Source organism: Lepidochelys kempii, chromosome 9 (assembly GCF_965140265.1).
Source record: "Lepidochelys kempii isolate rLepKem1 chromosome 9, rLepKem1.hap2, whole genome shotgun sequence".
Lineage (NCBI taxonomy): Eukaryota > Metazoa > Chordata > Testudines > Cheloniidae > Lepidochelys > Lepidochelys kempii.
In genome coordinates, this window is record NC_133264.1 from 4,338,781 (window position 1) to 4,364,741 (window position 25,961).

Genomic DNA, 25,961 nt, shown 5'->3' on the forward strand with positions numbered 1-25,961 from the left:
GAGACTCGGCCGCTCAAATGCAGCCCAGAGCGCTGGCGAGTGAGAGTCCTCACTGAGACTGTTGTTTGGTGGCCTTTATGAAAGGGTCGCTGGTCTCAGCCCACTTCCGAGTGAGGAGGTTTCCATGTACCAAAACCCACCAGCGGACATGACAATCAGCTGGCAAACTCAGCAGCAGCCAAGGCACTGTGCCACGTGCACTGTCAGAACTGGAAATGACTAAACTAGGGCTGAATGGACCGAACTCTCCTCCATGTTACGGTGGCGGCTCACTGGAGTGCGGAGGGGGTTTGCACACCTCCAGCCTGGCTCCGTGGCTATTGGTCTGGCGATTCTTTTCCCCACCAGCACTAAATTCCCTGAAAGCAAAATAAATCGGACCAATAACTTCCGCAGCTCGGATTCAGCAGGTGAATGAGCAGCAGGTGCTGATGAGCCTGCCACGTAGTGGCCAGAGGCCTGAAAAAGATGATCTAAGTTTGCCATCTTGACTATCTCGGGGATTGAACGGGGGTTCTCTGTAGAGCCAGGTGCTGTAGCTGCAGACTCATACCTATGTGGATCATGGAAAGGGGAGGGGGGACACATGATACACACTGACCAGTGGCTACATGCGCACAACAGTGACTACCATTACCACCTAGGAGGGAGTCTCTTCTCCAGCGGAAGAGCGAGCGGTTGTGGCCCCAACGGTCCTGGATTCAATTCTCAGCAGAAGCAGCCTCTTCACGGATGCTTGTCAGAGGGAAAGGATTGGTTGCCACCTGTCACACTGACCATGAACATGTGCACTGAGAACTACAAGGAGGTGCTGCCAAGGGAAATCCAAGTAGCACCCCACGGATTCTGCAAGCGCCCCTGAGCTGTACGGCAGTGACCCGTGCAGCACCATTAAGTTCAGTGGCACTGATCCCACGGGTTGGTTTCTGAGGGATGGATTATACACTGGGACCCTCAGCAAACGGTTTCGCATTCTGGGATTTATGATGGGGTGCCAAGTGACGTGGTGTTGGGGAGACACCAGCATTATTACCAATATCAGCTCACCCTATTGTTCTTTGGTACTATCAGATTTCAGGTCCCTGAGACACCCCTGGAGAACCTGCTTCTGACTGTGCAAAGACAGCCTGGTACAACAGGCTTCGCTGTGGCCAGGGGTCCAGACTTTCCCCATCTCCCATTGTCCCTCCTCTCTATAGCAGCTTCCTGAACCATTGGACGGTTCCCATGGGCGCGGTTCCCACTGCCAGAAGGGTTGGATTATGATTGGCCCTTGGGGCAGGGAGCATGCAACAAGCCTCCTCCCCTGTGTGTCAACCACAACAGCCATCCTTGTGAACAGAGACTGCTCACCAGGGTGCAAATCAGCTGGAAAGGGGTGGGGAGGAGGCGGAGCATGGACATGGCTCCACCTCCATACCAGGCCATGGAACTGGGCCAGCACACCATGGGGACTGATCTCTGCCACCCTAATGAATGGTGCAGAATTCATGCCTCCCATGGGAGAAATCATCCATCCTGAGGGATTATCTCTCCAGCAACTACCCAAAGGTTGGCATGGAGTCACCCCACCTCTTACCAGGGCTGGGCACAAACTGCACAAGCTAGCAGTAAGGGTAGCCAGCTAGATCGAAAGGAGAGGGACAACTAAAGTTTAATCTGTATTTGACTATCAAGCACCTGAGGTACCAGGACGGCTTGGCACTATATAAATACAACATATTATTAAGTACCTTCGGTCTCCAAAGGGCTAAGACTCTTCAAAAAATAATAACACTAATGCACATAATAGCCTGTGTCTTGTTATTTAAGAAACCTCTTCCCAGCATCAGCCATCTCAGTACGTGTAAATGCACTTACCCCAATAACTATGCCTGAGGAGCAGTCTGATGGAGTGCCAGCAAGCACAATGGCTGTTCTACCTGAGCACTGGGCAGATGACGACACGCTCCATTTAGAACTAAATGCTTTATTCACTAAAAGCCATTGACAACATCCTTTCCTGAGCTTTTCCCTTGAAGAGCAATTTCCGGCTCCATGCTGGAGCTTTTGTTCGTGGGAGAGAGAGAGGCAGAGAAAAGTGGTTTGTTAAGTCTTTACATGTCATATTTAATGGAACAGAGTTCAGGAGGGTATTTTTAATATTATTATTGCTATTCGAATAGCTGCATTATATGTTCTGCAGGGTCTTCCTTTAAAAAGACTCGAAAATGACAAGCTCAAGCTGTCAACCACAACCCACTGCCTCAAATACATTTCCCCGTGCCGGTGTTCACTTATCACTATTACAACAGACCCAAATGTAAATCTGAAAGACAGAAAGTGTTCTGAACTTTTTTATTATTATTACTGTTCATTCTCACGCACATAACATCAAAGAGCCTATCAGAACGGCTTCCAAAATGCATTGAATTCTCAATGCGTCAAACTCCTTCACCCCTTCCCCACCCTCCATTAAAAAAATTTAAAAAAAGAATCAGGAATTCCTCTTTTATTCTCCTCAAAGACAGGAACAGCTGTCATGACTTTGCAGTCAAATCAATGCCATTTGCAACAGAACTATTTCCCTCCCTCCAGCCCCCTTTGATAAATTAGAACAATTTCAAAATGGGCCCTGGGGAATTAGCACGTGACAATGCACAACTCACAGAGTACAAGGAAGGCTTTTTTGTTACATATTTTGGGAGGAAGCAAGTGTATTTATCTGCTGGTCTATGAATTGCGAAGATAATTTCATACTCACACAATGTCTGTCTTCCATAATAATCTTCATCCTCATGATGAGGCTGACATCTCGTCCCAGTGTGCAGACTCTGCATTAGTAGGAACTTTGTTGTTTGTTTGAAAAGAGGAATTATTCGGCGTAACATCTGAGCTGAACACTGGGAGGACAGGCAAGGGCTCTCATGAGAGCACAGGACCAGGAGTTCCTGACTCCACAGTTGTAAATCTCTCACTGACACTGCCCCACTGTGGCTTTGGACAACGCGATGAAGTTATCTAACTCACTTCCGCATTTGCAAAAGGGGGAAAACATTGATCTGACTCCTACAAAGCCCCAGGGTCCTGGAAGAAATTTAAAGCTCTGAGACTCAATAGTGAAATACAACATGGTGAACTGGGCACTGCATAAGGATCCACAAAGCGCTGACTAATGCCCAAAGCCCTAATCTGCCTCTTATGGGCACTGTAAAACCTGGGATGGATTCTTGGGAGGAGGGGGGGCAAAGTCCTTTCTTAGGTTGGTTTGGAGAGGATGCCCAGAGACATTACCCCCACCTGGATGGAGCATTGTGGGGACTGAGTGGTGAATATAAAGCAACCTCAAGAGGTAAAGCATGGCTCTGTGCCTGTTTTAGATAATGTACATGGCACTGCAGGTAGGTGCTTCCCCCATAAGACTAAATACTCTCTCCTTCCAGGGGTATATGACTACGAACCCTGTCACAGAAAAGGAGAGGCTCAGTGCCCTGCAGGGTTATTACAATCTGGAGTTAGCTGAGGGCCCTGCTAGCTCCTCAGCAGGAGTAATTGCCCTTTGTCTGCTATATATCAGGACAAATGGGTTACAAAACCCAAGAGGACAGGAGGAAATATCTTCACTTAGCAGTTCAGTGAGCCAGGGAAGGCCACGGGGGCGGAGAGGGATGGCCTGACGGCTCTGTAGCCTGCATAAGAGGGGGGAAGATGAGTGGAGACCTGTCCGATTCCTGGAGGGCTCAGACGTCACATCCCCAAGGCCACTTCCACCACCGTGGGCACTCGCTGGCAGCCCCAGTAGAAAGCCCAAGGCCTTGGTGAGCACAGAGTCCTACAGGACAGAGAGGGCAGAGCCGGGGAAGGGTGCCCTGCCGCTTGTTCTGTGAAGTGGGGCCTGCAGCCCAAGGCTTTGAATCCGGCAGCCCCAGTGCCCAGGCTCACCTGCAAAGAAATCCAATCCAGTGGGTTTACACAGCCCTATAGGGCACGCACTGCCATGCACAGGGACTGTTCCTCTATGCCGATGCCAGATGGCCAGCTAGGGCCCAGCATGGCCACCCTGCATGACCTGAGTGGGGCCACGTGGCCAGAATAGGGGTTGAGAATCTGGGGTCTTGTCTCCCAGAAGCCAACGCACCTGGTCTCCCTGTTACAGGCCCGAGTCTCCTTTACTCCTCTCCAGCTGCGCAAGGGGCCTTGAAGTGGGTGCCAGTGACCGAGCTGCATGAAGTGGCCCTAATATAATTGAGAATCAGGCCCCATAGAGCTAAGTGCTGATATACTACAGGGAAGGGACCCTGGCAATAAACAGATTCCTTTTGCCCTAGGGTGTTCCCTTTATCCTGTGTTCCAGCCCTCCACGTCCCAGTGTCTTGTATAGCACTGGGGCGGCCAATATGCTTATCTGGCCTACACTGTGGGCCCAATCCCATGAAGTTCTGAGCTCAGTAGGAGACCTGAGAACCTTTAGGGTCAGATTTTTAAAGGTATTTAGGCACCGAAGGTGCAGAAATGCATCGAACGCTTCCACTAGATGCTTTAGACACCAAAATATCTTAGGTTTCAGAGTAGCAGCTGTGTTAGTCTGTACCGCCAACTAAAACCTCTCCAGCGCATCATCAAAGATTTACACCTATCCTGAAAAATGATCCCTCACTCTCACAGATCTTGGGAGACAGACCAGGCCTCGCTTACAGACAGCCCCCCAACCGGAAGCAAATACTCACCAGCAACCACACACCACGCAACAAAAACACTAACCCACAATCCTGTCCTTGCAACAAAGCCCGATGCCAACTCTGTCCACATATCTATTCAGGGGACACCATCCTAGGGCCTAATCACATTAGCCACGCCATCAGGGGCTCGTTCACCTGCACATCTACCAATGTGATAGATGCCATCATGTGCCAGCAATGCCCCTCTGCCATGTACATTGGCCAAACCCGACAGTCTCTACGCAAAAGAATAAATGGACACAAATCTGACATCAGGAATCAAAACATTCAAAAACCGGTAGGAGAGCACTTCAACCTCTCTGGCCACTCAGTGAAAGATTTAAGGGTGGCAATTTTGCAACAGAGAAGCTTCAAAAACAGACTCCAACGAGAAACTGCTGAGCTTATTAGCTTATTAATTAACATGCAAACTAGATCCCAGTAACTCGGGTTTGAATAGAGACTCGGAGTGGCTGGGTCATTACACACATTGAATCTATTTCCTTAAGTTAAGTATCCTCACACCTTCTTGTTGTCAAATGTCTAAATGGGCCATCTTGATTATCACTACAAAAGTTTTTTTCTCCTGCTGATAATAGCTCATCTTAACTAATTAGCCTCTCACAGTTTGTATGGTAACTTCCAACTTATCTGTATGTATATAAATATCTATGCATCCAATGAAGTGGGCTGTAGCCCATGAAAGCTTATGCTCTAATAAATTTGTTAGTCTCTACGGTGCCACAAGTCCTCCTGTTCTTTTTTCAAAATATCTTAGCGCCTTCAGGCTGTTGCCTCTGCCCTCTTGTACTATAGGTGAGATCAATGGACTTTGCCCCCGGGTGTCACAAACATTTACAAATTGGCTGCAAATGCAAAGCATCTGCTCCAGATGGTCCTGGGCAGGGGAAGCCAGAACACACCGTGCAGAACCCTCTGCACCACACGGTACGAGCCAGGACAAATTGCTGGCCCGACACGAGGGCACCATTTACCCAACAGGAATTCTATCCCAGCGTGTTCGTGGGTGGGGAGGGATGAGAGAGGAGTCAGAGGAGAGAATCTTGATTTGTTCCAGCCCTAACCGGGGACACAGTTGGCAAGTGAACTGGTTGTGGGTAGGTTCAAACGCAGGATCCGATCCAGCACCACTGAAGTGAAGTGGCAAAACTCCCACTGACAACTGCGGTGCCGGATAAGACTGAAAGGACCAGATTTTTCAAAAGACCTCAGCTCCCTCCGAGGCACCGAAATAAGTGGCCAGATTTTCAGACCTGCTGAGCATTTTGGGTTCTGAGCACTTGGAAACCTGGCCCTGAGCTCTTTGAACAGCTAGCCCCATGTCGGCAAAGCATTTCTCCCTGCTAAAGGGAAACTGAGCTGTAGCTCACGAAAGCTAATGCTCAAATAAATTGGTTAGTCCTCCACCAGTCCTCCTTTTCTTTTTAGTCCTCTTTAGGTGCCACCAGTCCTCCTTTTCTTTTTGCGAATACAGACTAACAGGGCTGCTACTCTGAAACTAAAGAGAGAGGGCTGGATTCCTCACTCCACCGAGTTAACTTGGCAAGGGGCCTTTCCACCTGTCTGCAATCAAGGCCACATTTCGTTTTCCTTTTCTGTCTAAGGTGCTTATCTGGCCCCCATCACCACACTTTCTGAGTGCCTCACAATCTTTATTGTACTTACTCTCCCAAACACCCCTGGGAGGCAGGGCAGGGCCATTATTCCATTGCCCAGGAGGGAAACTGAGGCACCAAGCGACTAAGAGCTAGATTCACAGAGAAGGTTAGGTGTGGTGACGCTCAGCATCACCACACCTAACTTTCAGGGGCCGAGAAAACCACTGGGATTCACAAAGCGGGGGGGGACGACACAGACAGACGGAGGGGACGGACTGGAAGCTGGGGTCTCCCACATTCCAGCGGAGCACCCACACCACTGGGCTAAAAGTAACAAGGGGGCTTTGTGAACCCCAGTGGGGCCTGACTCTGGGATTTAGGTTCCTAAAGTGGCAGTTAGGCGCCAAAGTCTGTGGGTGAATCCAGTCCCGTGTCTTGCCCAGGGTTTGTGGCGAAGCAGGGAACTGAATCCATGTGTGCCAAGCCCCAGGCTAGTGCCCTGCCCACCGCTCTCTTCCCCCCACACCTCCTGGCCCATCTCCTTTGTCCCAACCTATGACAGATTCGATTGTTAAAATGGAAATGTCTCAAAATCTAATTTTCCTTTGCCCACTCCTTATAGGACTTGTTACCTTTGGGCATTTCACTCAGCTTAGACAGAAAGGATAGACTCGTCTGCTTCATTCCCAGGTTACACTCAAGTTCACTTTCTGGTTCTGGTACACCAGCAGAGCGCTGTAGTGTTTTAGTCCACAGCACCATGAGGGTGTGTTTAAATCCCAAATCAGCTGCTGACTATTAAATTCAGTCTCCCCTTTTTCCTTCTTTCTAACCCCCCCGCCTCCCCCCCACAGACACTTTGAGGTTTAAAATGCAGTGGGGTTCTGCAAAACTGGCAGGATTGCGTTCCACAGATGTCGCCTTGCACCAACTCCCAACCAACAGTGCTTCGCTCGCAAGGGAAAAGGATGATTTTTTTTTCTGGCTGTATCACAAAACTGGGATCTCAATGTGTTGTCTTTAAAAGATAGATCCTATTTCCCCTTTATTTAGCCCCTGTTATCTGTAGATCTCAAAGTACTTTAGCAACAATTAATTATACTTCACAATAAGTCAGCTAGCCAGATATCATGTCCAGTGTGCAGAGGGTAAACCAAGGCACAGAGAAGTAAACAGCCATGACTAAGCTCACCCAGCAAGGAAGAGAAGAGCTGGAAATACACCACAAGAATCTTGACTGCCACGCCTCTGCACTAACCACTAGACCACACAGCTGCACCTATTTCACTTAGTCATTATTTAGCAGCATAGACGGTCACTGTGGTTTTGCTATAGCTGAACTCTTGTGTTACATTTTTTGTGGCCCGTACTGATGTTTTGCCTAGAACACTGTGTAATCCACAAATAAATCAATACGGGAAGAACATCCAGTACTGTTTGGAGGAATAAAAAAATACAAAATTGCAGTGGAATGATGATTTCCAGCAGTTTCATAGACGGAAAAAACCAAGGGAAGAAGTCTCCTCATTTTATCACACCTTTCTGTGCCTCGGCATTACTGACGGCTCTGTCAAAGATCCAGCAGGACTCTGCTGGTGCTGCAAATTCCACTTGGCCTGCTGAGCACTAAGCCTCACAGCCATCGAACCAGCGAGTTGTATTTCAAAGAGACATCAAGGAAGCCACTGGACAGAGACGACCACTGACCACTGCACAAGCCAGGGAGGAATATTTCTCCCCACAACCCGCATGTACGGTATTACATACTCCTGCCACCTCCTCCAACTCTTCAATTCATGCCTGGGAGGACATGCCACCATCGGTTGGAAAGTTGCTCCTCCTGTCTTTGGCTTAATTCTCTGTGGATACAATCACATAGTGGGCAGAGGCCAGCACTCAACCCCCCACTCCAGCATGAGCCCAGGACACCAGAAGCATTTAAAGATCTGTTTAAAGCAAAAAGAAAAGGAGGACTTGTGGCACCTTAGAGACTAGCCAATTTATTTGAGCATGAGCTTTCGTGAGCTACAGCTCACTTCATTGGATGCATACTGTGGAAAGTACAGAAGATCTTTTTATACACACAAAGCATGAAAAAATGGGTGTTTACCACTACAAAAGATTTTCTCTCCCCCCACACCACTCTCCTGCTGGTAATAGCTTATCTAAAGTGATCACTCTCCTTACAATGTGTATGATAATCAAGTTGGGCCATTTCCAGCACAAATCCAGGTTTTCTCCCCCACCCCACTCTCCTGTTGGTAATAGCTTATCTAAAGTGATCACTCTCCTTACAATGTGTACGATAATCAAGGTGGGCCATTTCCAGCTCAAATCCAGGGTTTAACAAGAACCTCTGGGGGCGGGGGTAGGAAAAAACAAGGGGAAATAGGTTACCTTGCATAATGACTTAGTCACTCCCAGTCTCTATTCAAGCCTAAGTTAATTGTATCCAATTAGCAAATGAATTCCAATTCAACAGTCTCCCGCTGGAGTCTGGTTTTGAAGTTTTTTTGTTGTAATATCGCAACTTTCATGTCTGTAATCGTGTGACCAGAGAGATTGAAGTGTTCTCCGACTGGTTTATGAATGTTATAATTCTTGACATCTGATTTGTGTCACCCCCAGCAGTGAGCTCAAACCCTGCAAACCATTCTCAATTCAGCCCCACTTCGCACAGGTTTAAAGGCCCAGATTCAGGCCAGGCCATAAGCATGCGCTTCAGTGCTTTCCTGAACCGGGATGTGCTTATGCCCTAAGCCAGGAGCAGCCGAGGTATTGCTAAATGCAGCACTGCAATGATGCCCCCCTAATCTTGAATATGGAGGTGCAGCCCATGGGAACTGCATAGGCCTGCCTCCAGGCCTATGGAGCACTGCGTGCCGGGATCTGTAGTCTGTGCACAATTCGAACATCTGCATAGAAAAGATGAGGGCGGCTGCCATCAGCTCAAATTTAAGACATTAGATGCAGCTCTCTGGCACCTGGCCGCCTTCCTCTTTTAATGCCACTGCTCTGAACCATCCCCTGCCTCATTTGCTACCGTGGGACTGTCCCCTACAGCCTAGATGTTTCCTATCTGGTTTATTAGGTTCTTGTAGCTGGTGCAGGGATACATTTGAATGGGTATTGCAAGCAGCAGCCAAAGAAATACAGCCTTTCTGAGGAGTTCACAACTGCACCCTCCTAACACAGAGACAGGTGTTGCTCCAATCAGCAGCAACAGGGCAAACAGCCTCTAACTATCACGCTGTGCTTTTCTCATCCCAGCAATCCTATCTCATGCAGGTTTCCCTTCTCAACATGACAGACAAATGCCACTGAACCTCCAGACCAGAAGAAAATGACTTAGGGAGAAGGGCTGGTATGGCGGCAGCCAGTGGGTATGTCCTCACCTGGTTGATCCCAAGTTCAAATCCAAGTGGCGTATATGATCTCTGGAAAAGGGAGGTGGCTCTCAAGTGACCTGCCACCTCTTGGGTGTCGCTTGCTGTGAGGCTGACAGGTTCTAGAGGGGCTGTAGTCACTTTCCTTGGCCCGAGGACGGATGCAAGGACAGCGGAGCCCAGCCATTTCAGCCTATGGTCAAAAACCCACAATTGGGTTTCGGGGAGATTCTCTGCCCCAGTCACTTCCCTTTGTACAACTCAAGTGTCACAAATTCCCCTGCTGGGGATCCCCATCTGGATCCTGCAGCTCCCTCCCCACTGCCCCTGCACAGACGGGGAGTCCAGGGTGGGGAGAAAGAGTGGTAGGAATGTGGTGCTGCTCTAGGGGACTGTTGGCAGCTGTTGCAGGTTAGAGCAACCTGAAGGCTGCTCTAGCCTGAGCTGGGATAGAGAATCAGGGAGCCAGGACTAGCAGTTTCTTCTCATCCTCTGTTATTTTTCCTCTCGTCTGGGGCTGACTGTGTGGGGGAGGAGAGACGTCTTTTTCGAGGGCCTCTCCTAGGCTCTCCTTGGGGATCCCATGCCTGGCAGGAACTCAGGCAATGGAGCACACAGAGCTTCTCTGCTCACCGGCAGCTAGCAGGCCCACAGCTGCTCAGAGCAGACCCAGCTTACACCAGAGCTATTTGTGGGAGCATGGGGGGCGGGGGAGCAGCGCCCCCTACCTCCTCTCCACAACAACAGGGCTGGTCCAGACCCTTCCATGTTAGAACAACAGGGCGCAGTTCAGGGAGCCCATTTTCAATTCATTACTAAACAAGGTCACCTTGCAGGGCTAAAATTTAGAGCCTGGAGAGACACAATCGGGCCTCGGGTGCAGGGTGCCGGGGGAGCTTGGGGAGATGCCCACCAGATCGGGGAGAACATTAACCACACATAAACCTGCAGAAACCTGCAGAGCTAGCAGATGGAACAGGATGAGCACTTTGCTATGAGACCCTTCTGCCAGGTGTTAGCAGCAGCAAGCACCTGGTTCAAATAGCTACAGATCCCTCTTAAAACAAACAACTGCCCTGTGACAATATACAGCCCAAAGACCAGGGGCATCCTGATTTCTAGCAGTGAGTTTCAGCTGCCGGCCTGACCAGCCCAGCAGACCCCAATTTATTGTTAAATCTGTACGTAAGAGGTGCCACGTAATAAGTCACTGGAAAGTCCACAGCACACTGGTTGTGGAGAGCATTGTGTCATGTAGGTGCGAGCAACTGATGCAAAGTTATAGACATAGGCTGAAATTATAATCCTTAAAATGTGTTTGTCATTCGGACAGATTTCTGAGTAACAGCCGTGTTAGTCTGTCTTTGCAAAAAGAAAAGGAGGACTTGTGGCACCTTAGAGACTAACCAATTTATTTGAGCATGAGCTTTCAGAATTTACCCACTCCCTAAACAAAGGAATAGGGTTTCTCCACCAGGTAGTTACTTCCAAAGTGCTTTGAAAGACAATGAGAATGCATTTACACATCAGATAAACAAAGCGATCAAGCTAACAAGGGAGAGGAAGAGACAGCTTGGCTACACCCCAACAAGGAAGAGAAACTTTAGCAAAGCTATAAAAACAGGGGTGGGGTATAAACTTCAAATAATAAGCAGTTGAATCAACTGATTGAATACAACATGAGTGTATCACCTAAGGTCATTTATGAACACCTGTAGCAGGCTGGTGATTAATAGCACTGTGAAATGTCTGTATTAACACTCTAGGAGGAATTCTGGATAGTTGTTGATATTATGTTTTAAAGTGCAGGTTTCAGAGGAGCAGCCGTGTTAGTCTGTATCCGCAAAAAGAAAAGGAGGACTTGTGGCACCTTAGAGACTAACCAATTTATTTGAGCATGAGCTTTCGTGAGCTACAGCTCACTTCATGGGATGCATACTGTGGATCTGATGAAGTGAGCTGTAGCTCACGAAAGCTCATGCTCAAATAAATTGGTTAGTCTCTAAGGTGCCACAAGTCCTCCTTTTCATTTTAAAGTGCATGGCTGCACACAGGAAGGAACAGCTCCCACCCAGACAGGAGAGGAGCAGCTATTTACCTACCTCCTCTGTAAATTAAGCATGAGGTAAGATCAAAACAATGGAAGCCCCATTTACACCCAGAGGGGTAGGAAACCCACAGGAAGGGAAGACCAGTATCAGGTCAGCTTCCTGGTGGACACAGCAAGCTAAGCACACAGGAGAGCCTTTGGGATATATAAGCAAAGACAGAAGCCATCTTTGGCATCCATGGCGAGACAGACACCAGGGAACAGAGCTGTTGTAAGCTGAGAAAGATGGGTCCTTCAGCCAACAAGGCAGGGGCTTTGAAGTCTCTGGAACTGAATGTAGCTGAGAAACCTGTTTAGGCAAAGATCTTTCACCTAAAAAGATTAGGGAAGCCAGCAGCTTGTGTGTCTGTGGAAGGTCCTGACTGAGGGAAAGAGCCACGGCTGGGAAGGAGGTGGTCTGATGAGAGAAACCATCTTGAACGGGCCTGTATCTTGCTAGATTAAGTTTTAGACCTTTAGAGGCACTTTTATTTACTCATAAATCTTCCTAACCTTATTCCTTCTACTTGGCATCACTTACCCTCTGCCCCATCGTTATTAAATGCATTTTATTTTACCATAAACCAACTCAGTACTGTGTTTAAGGGAAGAGTGTATCCACCCCAGTTTAGTTAATGAGTAGTGATGTGGTTTTGTCTCTTTGCAGGAGCAATGAACCTTATGATTTCTCTGAGCTGTCCAAGGGAGGGCTGGACACTTCAGGTCACACAGTTTGGGGAAATTCAGGGCTGGAAGTATTCTGGGGTCACCCTGCTGGTTGTAACCCAGGCTGGTGGAAACCATAGTGGGGCTGCAGACAGGCTACTTGGGTCCAAGCTGCTGAACCAGGGCTATCTAGCTCACAGACACTCAGGGTGTGACCTGCATGCTTGTGTAGACTGGTTGTGAGCATCTCAGGAGGAAGCTCCAGCAGCAAAGGACTGTAAGGCGCCCAGGCAAGCAGTGACACAATCCCTCACCAGTCTGGATTTGAACCCCGATAATGTCATATGCCCCAGTTGGAGACCCCAGCTAGGCCCCACTAAATACCTTCCCTGGCAGCCCTTAAGAGGCAATACTTCCCCACTAATGAGCAGTGAGTCTGGAACAAGGAGAATTTCCTGGAGAGGAACACAGCATCAACTTGGAAAGACCCAGCAACAGTCTATCAATACAAATGATAAATAAAACACTCCCCCACAGGAACTCTGGCAGGAGTCTATTAACTCAGCTCCCCTCCTACCAGTGCAAATATCCAATAGACAAAAACCTCTTTACCATGTCACTTCCCTTCCATTAAACCCCACTCACAGTTTGATATCAGTGGGTAGCATAGTCCTACGGTGGCTCAGACAGGTTGCTCTCCAGTCCTTCGGGAAGCACTGCCTGGTCCTGTCTGGAGGCTCCACCATGTAAACTAGCGATAGTGATTTCAGCTTTCTTTAGTGGAAGAGTAGCACATAGTAGCAGTCATTGCCACAAACATCTATTACACTCCTTATTGTATATCAGAAGCCTTTTTCTTTTCTTCAGTTAGGTCACTTCCATTACCCAACCAATTCTGAGTTTGTGTACAGTTAGGGTGACTCCCAAAGTGTCACTGGAGGAATTCTGGATAGAAAGCATATGCAAATGAAGCTCTCTTTGTAGAAAATTTCCCCCCATTCATCAGTAGAGGGGGACAGCGAGCTCCTTCCCTCTGGAGTTTGTCTATCTGGAGTTCCGGGTAAATAGCTTATGAAGATGAAGTAACTCTGTGCCCCTTCTTACTGTTATTCACCAACAGATGGGGAGCAGAGAGCTCCTTATGCTTCAGGAAACAAGGCTTACATTGACGTGCAATATCATTGTGCTAGTTTAAATTTAAACACTCTCATGAAGTGTGGAGGCAAGATAGGGACAAAGTTATCCAAGGACTTTTGTACTGTCATAATTCTTAGCACTCAGGCCAACTATAAGTATCAATGCACTTTCTAAAAGTCAGTAACTCTGACCACACTCCCTGGAAAGCATTGTGCAGATGGAGAAACTGAGTCACACAGAAATTAAAAAGAAAAGGAGTACTTGTGGCACCTTAGAGACTAACCAATTTATTAGAGCATAAGCTTTCGTGAGCTACAGCTCACTTCCTCAGATGCAAGAAATTAAGTGCCTCATCCAAGGTCATCCGGAGGGTTAGTGTCAAGGCTGGGATTTGCACTCACAAATTCCTGTGCTCAAACCACTGGGCCACACTGGGCAAACCAGCCCCAGAAGCCATACAGCCTAATGCCCAGTTTCTCAGGAGAAAAGGCCCCATGAAGAGAAAGCTCATTGCCAAAGTGGTAGAACGCCGATCTCTGCATGAGTTATCAATGCCTGAAGGGAGCCCCGGTGGCATTGCTAGGAAGTGCTTTTATGAGTGTCAAACAGACTAAGTTTTACTTTAAGAAGAAATCCTAGAGTCCTCTGCACTTCTCCTGTAGTTCTGCCCTGACCCATGAGAGAGAGGGAGCGAGAGAGAAAGAACTGAACCTGATGATGAATCATGGTCTAAATACTCCTTACATTTGGTTCTGAGTGTCTCTTTGCCACTCACTCGCTGTTCCTATCCTCAGCATTCCCACACGCTTAAAAGAGCCACCGGCCTCTAAGCAGCCAGTTATTTACAGATGCTCTTACCTGGAGATTACAGGTGCTCTTTGTTTGAGGGCATTTACCATGTTGGTTCATTAGTTTCTGCTGCATGATTTCGCAAAAATCCAGTTTGGCTTGGCTTTGCATCAGTCCCTTCCTCCCCGCCAAACGCCTTCCAAAAATCAAAAGCAGCAGCAAGGATGCGTTTGTATTTACCTCACACAGGTTCAGAAGGTTTGTTTCTGAGTCAGCAATACAGCAGCTTGTTAGCATTTTCACACATAATTAGCACCAGCCTCGGATATTTTATCGAACTGTTATCTTAAACCTCCGTTCCGATTTTTCCAAGTCCCACAACATATAAATTAGCTTCACACGCTGCCTTCCAACCAGGAGAAGTCTCGCTGGACTCTGTCAGCGTCAACCACCTTCCCTTTTGGCTGTCGCTGCCTAGGAAGGCCAACAAGCCTCATCCGGCTGCCAAATGCAGCACTTGTTTCAGTAGCAATAAATGATGCGGCAGGCAAGCAGAGTGGTAAGAAAGAGATCTATATTCAGCATGCGGAGAGGTCAGTGTTACATGCTGAGCTTCTCGAGTTTGTGTGGTAGCAGCTTGGCCCCAGCGTGGTGTCATACCGAGATACATCCTCTCCTGACACCAGACCCATTTTCCTGGAGTTACCCTCCCCATTCTGCAAGCCCAGCCAGGAGGTGGAGGAGGATTACACTAATTGGTTGGGTCTGACCCAGCATCTGAGCAAACAACATGTGCAGTCTGGAATAAAGTGAAGCAGCCCAACACTTGCATGGCCCTTTGAACGATCTGAACATCTTGAACCTGGAGAATCTCAAGAGACGAGGCTCCTTCATGTGATCCTCAGCCCTGCCAATCCCAGATGGAGACACCAGAATAAGTCACTCTCAAGGCATGTTCTCACATCTGGACGCCAGGTGTAAGCCAAGATGGGTTCCAACCTCTGACTCTACACCCCCCCCCCATGTTTCAATTTCCCTGCCCCCCAATTCAAGGACGTTTGGTTCATGGAACAAGGTGGCTTGACCTTGGGCTGGAGAGTTTGGGACAAAGGCAACCCTGTGGACAGAATGACCCCTCCTGAGGAGAATCAGCCATTCCCTATAAAGAGCAGAGGTTGGGAAGTTCAGGTGGTTGTAGTGAGACTGCAAAGGGTGAGAGAGGATCCTGCAAGGAAGATCCTGAGACCAGGGGAATTGGTCCCACTCGGAAGGGCTGGAATTCAGTCGTCAGTTAAGTCAGGGAGGGCTCTGACCAGGCCAGGGGAGTTTGGGCTGTCCCTGGCTGAAGGCTGCAGGGGGAGACTTTTGTGTTTAGTTTTGAATGTTAAGTTAATAGATCAGCCCCTAAGGAGGGCTGTTGCGGTAGGACTGGAAAAACCCTGTGAGGTGTTTATCTGGGGAGCCAAGAAGGGAAACTCAGGGGCAGCACTGCATGCGTGGTTGCCCTGAGGCCACCAGGGGGCGCCATGAGCTGGCCACTCATCTGCCATCCATTATAAAAGCCAGCTGCACAATTCAAATCCAGGTCTGGGGTTGGATTTGAAACAATTCCCAGCCTTGAAGACTGTTTTGATTCTGGTGCAGAGGTCAAAGGACGGCTGCCAAATTGCATCCTGGTGGTGGTATGGACAGCTGGAGTGCAGAAGTGCTGTTTTGTTAGCCCATGTAACTAACCATCAGCACAGTGCAGTCTACAATGCAGTGTCCTAGGCAGGGCAACGAAAAACAGAGCCCGTACCTTATTCTGAGCAGTACCAGCTATTCATAGATTCCTAGACTCCACGGCCAGAAGGGACCATTGTGATCATCTAGTCTGACCTCCTGTAGAACACAGGCTGGAGAATTTCCCCAAAATAATTTCTGGAGTAGATCTTTTAGAAAATCTCCTCTTTTAATGGGGACAGCAATCATTCCACCGATGCTGGCCTCACATTCCAGGGGAACTTGGCATCTGGCGCTGCTGAATTACGAGCCACGGCGATTTCAGCTGCTGTGCAAGCTGGACGAGCCCCATTCAAGAAGAGATGTGGCTAGGTTCTTGCAAAGGTATAGGAACCCCGAGACCCAGGATGTAAATATCCTTCTATGCTGGGGTCAGTGGGGGTGCCAGCAGCATTTTAAACTCATCTATCAGAGCAGTCACCGTTTCTATTGTATTGTAATGTCAACGATGAAGTGTAATGAAACTGAACAGCTCATTCCAGAGTGCCATGCCAGCTTGAATGTGGAAATCCTACAAGCAAGATGAAATCACAGAGAGTCCTCTCAGACGTGGGCACCTGCTAATAATGGCTGACACTCCCCCCAACCCCAAATTCCAATGGTTAATTTTCAAACGCGAGTCCTTAGAGTTAGGTGCCTAAATCCATAATTAGGTACCTAAATAAGTTGCCTAGTTTTCAAAGGTGCTAAGCAGCATGTGCTCAGCATCTCTGGAAGTCAGGCCATTTAGGCAGGTGTATCAATAAGATGTACCTGCCTTATTTTGGACACCCAAGTTTGGAAGTGTTGGTCTTAACGCTCCTAGTGCATCAGGAGATCTCAAAGCACTTTAGAAAAGTTGGTGAACACTGCTAGCCCTGTTGTACAAATGGGGAAACTGAGTCACAGAGAAACCACATGATTTATCCAGGTTTCAGAGTAGCAGCCGTGTTAGTCTGTATTCGCAAAAGAAAAGGAGTACTTGTGGCACCTTAGAGACTAACAAATTTATTTGAGCATAAGCTTTCGTGAGCGACAACACCCAAGATCACAGCCAAGCAGTGGCGGAGCTGGGACTAGAGTCCAGGGTTCCTATTAGTCCAGTGCCTGGAACTTGCTGTCTCTGGCGTGTACAGTATTGTATATTTGCCAGCCAGCACCTTGTCCAATCCAGTTTTAAATGATTCCCAGTCAGGCTCCCTTAGGGAAATCCCATTGCGTAATAGACATCACTGTTGGGAAATCCAGCCTATATTTCCCTTAGGAAAACAGAGACTAGAAAGTCCAAGAGAATTAAACTGGGCAAAGTAATAAAGCAACTTTCATGTGAGTGTTTTGGAAGTGTCCATCTCAGCCTGGGTCTGCGAAACTAGGTAAGGAGACAGATCATTTGGGTTCAGCTTAACCAACTTGTCTGTCAGAACTGAAACTTCCAATGGGTCTTGGCAAGAAAGGGGCACTGTAAAGCATTCTTCCATGAAAACTTCAGAGGCTTCCAGATGCTAAGCTGAAGATGATATGTTGCAGCTCAGACCCCACGCTACTACAGAAGAACTCCAGCTATCAATCCCTGTTCCACTTGAAGCGCTGGGCTAATTAATCAAGCTAAACCCCTAAATACTATAGCAACAGATGCTAAAGAAAACCCCAAGGAAGACAGAAAGATAAAGTTTGTATTAGAATTCATCATCATCTGCCCTTGCTTTAAAAAAAAAAGTCTCCCTTCATTAATTTGTGCTTTCTGTGCCAGGTATGCCTTTAAACACACCAAGGACAAGCGGTACCATAGGAAGAGGAAAAGAAACACGAGCTTTTCTCTGGAGGGGTTATTACTCTGTGTGTGTTCCTGGCTGTTTCCTCTGGGGTTCTTTCATGAAACCGTCCTAAGTACAAACATGTCATTCAGCAATCTCACCACGAGGCTGTGACTTAGTTCAGCTTTGAAATACAGCAACAGATAACCTGAAACATCCTGGACACCTCATAGTTCAGATATGCTGCCAACTCAAGGTGTAGGGCATGGAGAGACCCTGGTAAGTTAAAAGCACATTGCAGACTTAAACTTTATACCACATTTGGGGTTGGTGGGAGGGAAGCCAGCTTTTTGGTGTGACGTAAAATGGAAGCCCTAACGACCTGCGGGCATTAAAAAGCCCAAGGCACTTTTTGGCACGAGTAGGAGTGTTATCCCCAGTGTCCTGAGCAGACTGCAAGTGCGTAATTACTGAGCTCCTCCATAGTTACCGCTGAGTATCTTTAGAATTCTCGCTGGCTATCCTGACGGGTTTTTTGGCACCCCCCCGCACCCCACCTCGTGGTAACTGTGTTGCACAATTAGTGAAGGCAGAGGCTCCATCTGGGTTCTGGACTTTAAAAAAATCTAGGACTATGAAACAGTTGTTGACCTGTGTATATCTTGGGATCTTTGAGGGAAGGATACGACATGCATGTCAGCTATTAGTGTGCACTCTTGTGTAAATCAGGACCTGGAGTACCAGGGCCTCCTCGTGCTGTGGCTCCAATGGAATTCTCCGTCCCTTCGAGACTGGGTGTCCTTTTAGTTGAACCCCAAGCTAATGGGGTAGATGATTAGATGAGATTCTCTGCCCTATGTATGAAGGAGATGGGACTAGATGACCATCATGATCCCTTCAGGCTTGGAATCGATGACACCTATTGTACGGGGCAAAACATAACAGCCGTTTGCAATTCTCACGTGGACTCGATGTATATCTAGCCCCACCCCTCGTGGATCTTGCTGCACCAATCTTGAAGGGGTCCTCCATTCCCGAAACTAGAGTTCATGGGCCATCTCTTCTCTGGAGACAAAGCTAGCTTGCTTTGCCACTTCAAGCAAAGGGACATAAGCGGGGAGGCTCGCCCCTTCGGTTGCTTGTGCCATTTTGACTATGCTCTGTTTGTAGCGCCCTAGCCCCCTCAGTACTTGTACAGATATGTCTCCTTGAGCTGGGAATGTCCCTTTCCAGCTAGAAGTGTAGACATCCCTTAAGAGAACAGGGTAAGTAACCATCATGGTTTAGGGCATAACTCACAACAATCAGACCCACAATTTGAGTGCCCCAAGGCGGGGGTGTGTTTGGAGTCAGAGTGCTCGTTCAACCCATGATAAATTTGCAAAATTTGGAGGTGACTAAATATTTTGAACTCAGGCCACGGCTGGGCGAGGTGGTTGTTACAAAACAATATAAATTGGGGACATTTCAAAAAAATCCATTTGGTGAAGATGGCTGAGTTGGAATTACAGCCCTGGGTAATGTTGGAAACACGAGAAAATGACTAGATAGTAAAGGTGCCATTGGCCAGATTTTGAACATCCTTTGGTTTTAATAACCCAACAAGGTGTTAGTAACACAAGGGAGAAACCCTTCTAAATAGATGATTTCCTGAGTGAGTCCTTTTAAATGCCATGAGCTGATTTATAGCCTTGGAATTGTCAGGGACAGTGTGAATTTAGGACGAAAAGAATCTTTCGGTTGGCAATCTGACCGTGGAATGTGCTTTGATATCAGTCCAGCTGCTCATTCTGAAGGGCATCTCTGCCGCTCCCCTCCTTCCCTCCCCGTTTGCAATGGCAATAGGAACTCTGCTGCTGCCGTTCTCTGCCTCCAAGCGGTGAGACTGGCGGGAGGATGAATATATTCTGACTGCTCTAAAACTTGAGGGAGAGGGTGGCAGAGTCTCAGCATACGGAGTGCCATTTCCGAGGACTCCAGCAGAGCCAAGCCAAGTGCGTCTGTTCCTCAGTCTTTCAACAGATTGCTTTCTGAGCTCAGGCTGAATGGATGAGAGAAGTAACAAGTGCCTGTGTTCCCCTAGGTGAGCACTTTGTTTCCTCTCATAAATCAGGCCAGTGTCTCCAGGACAGACTGTGCCATTCCGACTGCAGGGAAAGTTGGCAAGTGCTTAGAGCAGCGGACTAGGAGCCAGGAATTCCAGCTCTGGTGCTGATTTGCTACGTGACCTTGGTCACCTCACCCTCTCTGGCTCCCCAGCTGTACAATGAGGATATTCATGCTCACCGGCTATTCTCTGAGGCGCGTCGTGAGGGACTGCCAAGGTCTGCAAAGCGCTTTGGAACCTGGGCTAAGAGACCTCTTAGAAGTGCGGCATATCCCTGGCAGGGGAAGGCAGCAGCTTCCAACTGGAAATAAGATGCTCATTTTTAACCATTGGCACAGCTTGGGGTAGGGTCTCCATCCCATGGCGGCTAACTCAATATTGGATGTCATTCTGAAAGATGCTCTCCCTCTCAACCACAGCTCTTGCTGCCAAACTCACTGGACAAAGGCCTCTGGCCTGTGTTATACAGGAGGTCACACGAGTTGATTGGAACAGTCCCTTCTGGACATAACGTCTGTGAATATTAGCAGGGGGCTAAGCACGCTCCTGACTTTAGACTTACGCCATTTGTTCTCCTGCTCTTTCCAGGCGGTATCATTTTAAATCCAACCTCACCAACCATTACCAGGCAGGAGGACTACAGGTTAGACTGCTGTTTCCTGCCTTGTTCCCCAGCTTCCCAAAATATTTAAAAACTAAACAGAACTGAACAGGACAGTCAGGGCAGCTGAGTACAACCGATGACATCAGTTTCAGGGCCTTTTTAGGCACAGCTGCCCCATGATCCTAGGATTTAGCAAGAACCTCCCCATGTGGCTTGTCATAAATATAAAGGGAAGGGTAAACCCCTTTGAAATCCCTCCTGGCCAGGGGAAAGCTCCTCTCACCTGTAAAGGGTTAAGAAGCTAAAGGTAACCTCGCTGGCACCTGACCAAAATGACCAATGAGGAGACAAGATACTTTCAAAAGCTGGGAGGAGGGAGAGAAACAAAGGGTCTGTGTCTGTCTGTAGTCGTCTTGGCCGGGGATAGACCAGGAATGGAGTCTTAGAACTTTTAGTAAGTAATCTAGCTAGGTATGTGTTAGATTATGATTTCTTTAAATGGCTGAGAAAAGAATTGTGCTGAATAGAATAACTTCTGTCTGTGTATCTTTTTTGTAACTTAAGGTTTTGCCTAGAGGAGTTCTCTATGTTTTTGAATCTAATTACCCTGTAAGATATCTACCATCCTGATTTTACAGGGAGGATTTCTTTATTTCTATTTACTTCTATTTTTTATTAAAAGTCTTCTTGTAAGAAAACTGAATGCTTTTTCATTGTTCTCAGATCCAAGGGTTTGGGTCTGTGGTCACCTATGCAAATTGGTGAGGCTTTTTATCCAACATTTCCCAGGAAAGGGGGGGTGCAAGTGTTGGGAGGATTGTTCATTGTTCTTAAGATCCAAGGGTCTGGGTCTGTAGTCACCTAGGCAAATTGGTGAGGCTTTTTACCAAACCTTGTCCAGGAAGTGGGGTGCAAGGTTTTGGGAAGTATTTTGGGGGGAAGGACGCGTCCAAACAGCTCTTCCCCAGTAACCAGTATTAGTTTGGTGGTGGTAGCGGCCAGTCCAAGGATAACGGGTGGAATATTTTGTACCTTGGGGAAGTTTTGACCTAAGCTGGTAAAGATAAGCTTAGGAGGGGTTTCATGCAGGTCCCCACATCTGTACCCTAGAGTTCAGAGTGGGGGAGGAACCTTGACATGGCTCAAGCAGTGAAGGCTGATGATGGTGGCACACTGTTTGCCAACTTCTCTTACCCTCCTGGCTCGGTGAAACCTGCCAGGCATGGTTATTCATTGATGGCACTGCCCTCAGAGTCGTCGGTCAGACCTGCAGCATACAAAGAAGGAAACAGTGACAGGTTTTTAACTTGCGGCACCTAATAATAACTGAACAGTGGGGGTTCCCCAAACTCCTGGGAAGGGTGCCTCTGGTTTGAACTGGAAGCTAATCCCCTAAGAGGCTTCCACATGTTGGGGAATGGAAGCTTTGAGCAGGATGCAGACTCCATTCTCCTGAGAGGAGCTCGGTTTTCTGGGAATGGGGTGTCTGGGATGATCTTGGCCTCCGCTCTGAAATTTCCGGGCAGGGAGAATTTGAGCCTCCCACTCCCACATTTCTAGCAATGGGGTCTTCAGCTTCATCCAGTGCCCCTCTCAATTTCTGGAGCGGGGACTCTGTTAACCTGGTAAAGCACTCAAGCAAACTCGCACCCCGTCCTAGTCCTACTGCTCTCCAGAACTGGGAGCCCTGTAATTTGAGCCTAGCCACATTCAGAGGAAATCCCTGTCAAGAGCAGCACCATAGCAAACCAGCTGGTGAAATTGACATGCAAGGTCACTACAGATACTGCAGTACAGCAAGAATATCAACACCCCAAATTCTCTTCACAGACACAGATGTCAAATGCTTTTGCCTTTTGAGATAGGGTTTAAATAAAACCTCAGGCACCTCTAAAGGTTGGCAGGTGCTAGAAATCCTAATCTAGAGCCCCACTTTGCAAGTGGCCTCCATGCTCATACTGGGCCCAACCAAATCCCCAGATCTGAACATCCTCTTTGACCATCAGAGTGTTTGAAATCCTGATTCGGAGAGAAGTTTTGTGACTTGAGCCCATCTTAAAGGAGATTGATTCAAATCCGAGTGACTAAAATTGGGTGAGGAATTACAATGGCCAGAGGCTGCTGAGACAGAAAGGTGCTGATTTTTTCATCTGTAAATTTTGCAGAAGCGGGAGATTAATGAATCCATAAAACTCAGGGGGAAAATATACAATTTGCAACCAAGGGTCTTGGATCACAGGCCTTTGATTTTCCATGAATGCCTGAAGCTTTCTGCAACTGCCCACTTGGGCTCAATGGTGGAATAAAAATACTGTCTGCCAAAGAGATCAGAAAGGAAATTTGGAGGGAGCGACCCTCACCTGTGCCAGCAGAGAGCATCCTGACCAGGTTGGAAACTGCAGCGGAAAGGCATGATGGCTCCTGCTCCGCTACAGTCTCACGCAGATAAATGGAGAACCAGAACCTCACTATCAAGCCAACACTGAGCACTTTCCCCTGATGCATCCGTGCACCCGGCTACTATGTTTTCCAGTTTGCTCCCTAATAAATTCTCTCCTTATATGTCAGGTTTCAGAGGAACAGCCGTGTTAGTCTGTATTCGCAAAAAGAAAAGGAGTACTTGTGGCACCTTAGAGACTAACCAATTTATTTGAGCATGAGCTTTCGTGAGCTACAGCTCGCTTCATCAGTAGCTCACCAAAGCTCATGCTCAAATAAATTGGTTAGTCTCTAAGGTGCCACAAGTCCTCCTTTTCTTTTCTCCTTATATGTGTATCCCGCACAGCTGCTTAGTTAGCATCTCCAGTCTGGCAGGGATGGGGGTGGTTTTTGCTCCGCTCGCCTGGCTGTGTATTAATACTGCTTTACGTGACACCATGACCTACTTTATTTCCTGGAGAACAGCAAAGCGCAGCTTCAGTGTGGCTCCCGGGAAGGGTGGGGGGTAGGAGGGGGAGCAGCGCTGGCAGAACAAAATAGGGGCCTTTTCAAAAATTCATAGCTGCTTGCGAGGGTCAGAAAAGGTGAGGCCAGCATATGACCCGCCAGATGGCGCAGCTGAGAAAGGAGAAGGAGGAGGAGATTACACATAAAAGACCCTTGTGTTTTTCCAAGGTGGAAGCACAATGGAGGGGGTAAAACCAACAAGGAGTCCAGTGGCACCTTAAAGAGTAACAGAAAAGTGCACCAGCTGAGAGCAGATCAGACCGCTGACCCATCGTACCCAGGATTGGGTCTCTGGCAGTGTCCAGCATCAGTTGCAGCAGAGGCAAGGGCAAGAAACTCTATAATGGACAGTGATAACCTGCCCCTCGGCAAGAGAAGTAGGATGCTCCTGTGATTACGAGGCTGGTCTGAGACGCAGGAGACCCTGGCTCAGTTCCATGCTCCATCACAGGCTTCCTGTGTGACTTCAAGCATGTCACTAGGGCATGTAAATACCTTGGAGAAGCTGGGCTGAACTCTCAACCCAAGGGAGTTAGGTGACTACATATTCTGAAGCTCTGGACCTTAGTGTCCCTGTGCCATAGTTCCTCAGCTATTAAACAGAGTGAGACTGGTATGACAGCAGAACGAAGTCACCCTTGATTTGGTCTTTATCTTCAAAGGGAGAGGCTGAAGCTGTGTCAGCTCCCAGCAGAAAGACCAGGGGAATTTTCCGTGGAGGCTTTGACCAAGCACGGAGTTCGGTGAAGAGCCAAATGTTTACCCTGCAGCAGACAGAGCTCGGGGGAAGGAAGTACAAAGAGCCCTCTGCCCAGAGAAAGGAGGATGGCACTGGTTTGGCTGCCTGCCTGCCCCTCCTCAGAGCAAAGACAGCATGCGGGTGGCTGCGTGGGTGGGCACGCCAAGGACAGTGGGGCAGCGGCTGCCCCTCTGCTCCAGGAAGGCTTTGGCTCTGCGTGTTGGGGGGGCATGTCAAGGCAGGAGGGCGGTACTGGGGGAAGACACCCTCTATGGAGCACGCTCCCTGCTAGCACCAGCTGAAAAGCCAGTGGAAATGAATGCTGCCAATTCACCGGCTCCTCTGGGCACGTGAGCGCGGGAGGTGTCCGTGCGGGCAGCCTCAGCTTGTGCTTCCAGTGGGGTGCGGCAGCGAGGAGGGACGGGGCCTGAGACGCCCCACTGCCCCAGGATAGGCAGGGCTGGCATGTGCTTTCCCCATCATGGTTCAGAATTTGATCCCTCGCCCCTCCACCAGGCAGCAAACCCCTCTCCCCAGAGGGCAGCTCCAGATCCCGTCTCCCCTGGGATTTGTTCCAGGGGAAGGAACAACCTGCTGCACCTCACTTTATAAGAGGGCCAGCCAATCCTCCGGCATTAATTTCAAAGTTTCCATCTTTCTCATGGCTGGTAACTGGACCCCCGAGGCCTCACCCCCTGCCCTGCCTCTTTCCCAAGGCCCCGCCCCTTCCCCACAGGTGGCTCCTGCTTCACCTCTTCCCGCAAGGCCCCACCCCCTGCCTTGTCTCTTCCCCCAAGACCCCACCCCTGCTCCGCCTCTTCCCCCATGCCCTGCCCCCTTCTCCACCTCTTCCCCTGCACGCTATGCACCGCCACAAGCCGCACGAGCAGCCTGGCTCCGGAGGCAACTGCTGTTGCCACGCTGCCTCCTTCCTTCTGCTTAGGGTTGCCACAGATTAAAAAAAACCCAGACATCAGGGCTTGTCAAATGACACCCGGGTACCCAAGCAGAAAACTGGACTCTCTGGGTGAAAACCGGACGGGTGGCAACCCTAGACTTCGAGTCAAGACTCCTCGTGGCCTGAAATGGAGTTGAGATGGGCACATGTTATCGGGTGCGGCCTGATCCCTGTGTATCTGCAAATGGAGCCCATCATGTCCTCGGCATGGGTGAGCCATGCAAACCAGCCGCACCGGCAGGCAGTAGCTACTGAAAACAAGGAACATGCAGCAGGCCTTTTCCACGACCAGCCAAGCCTCCAGGTAGCAAAGGAACATAAACCGGGCAGTTCAGACAACATTTCTCCCCTTGAAGTGACACTCCTGTGCTCCAAACTCTTTTCAACCTCAGGAGCCAAACAATGCAGTGCAGGTGGCGAGGATCATCGGAGGAACACATGCAGCTCACGGGGGGAGCACCTATTTTCATCCCTAACCTGTTGGCTTTTTCTCAGTCTTACAGCAATTAACTGGCAGAAGCTTCTTGCCCTACATACTGGAAACTCCCACCATTGACATTCATGAGAAAATCTGCACGTAAGAAGAACAGAATGACCTCATTCATGGATGGTTGGATAGCACTGCATTTTCCTTGTAACGACCCTCAGCAGGAGTCAGCAGCTGGGGTTTAACCCAGCACTAAAGCCTTAAGACCTTTCTCACTTCAGG

General features: G+C 48.6%; 1 protein-coding gene across 1 annotated transcript in view; it reads right to left on the reverse strand.

The window, feature by feature from the left end:
• Window positions 1-21,878, reverse strand: part of TPRG1 (tumor protein p63 regulated 1) — a 115,025-nt gene extending 93,147 nt beyond the window's left edge. Inside the window, exon 1 of the mRNA XM_073358734.1 lies at window positions 21,804-21,878. Within this exon, the coding sequence (XP_073214835.1) occupies window positions 21,804-21,843 (40 nt within the window). The 5' untranslated portion in view covers window positions 21,844-21,878. The remainder of the gene's footprint in view (window positions 1-21,803) is intronic.
• Between the last annotated feature and the right edge of the window lie 4,083 nt (window positions 21,879-25,961).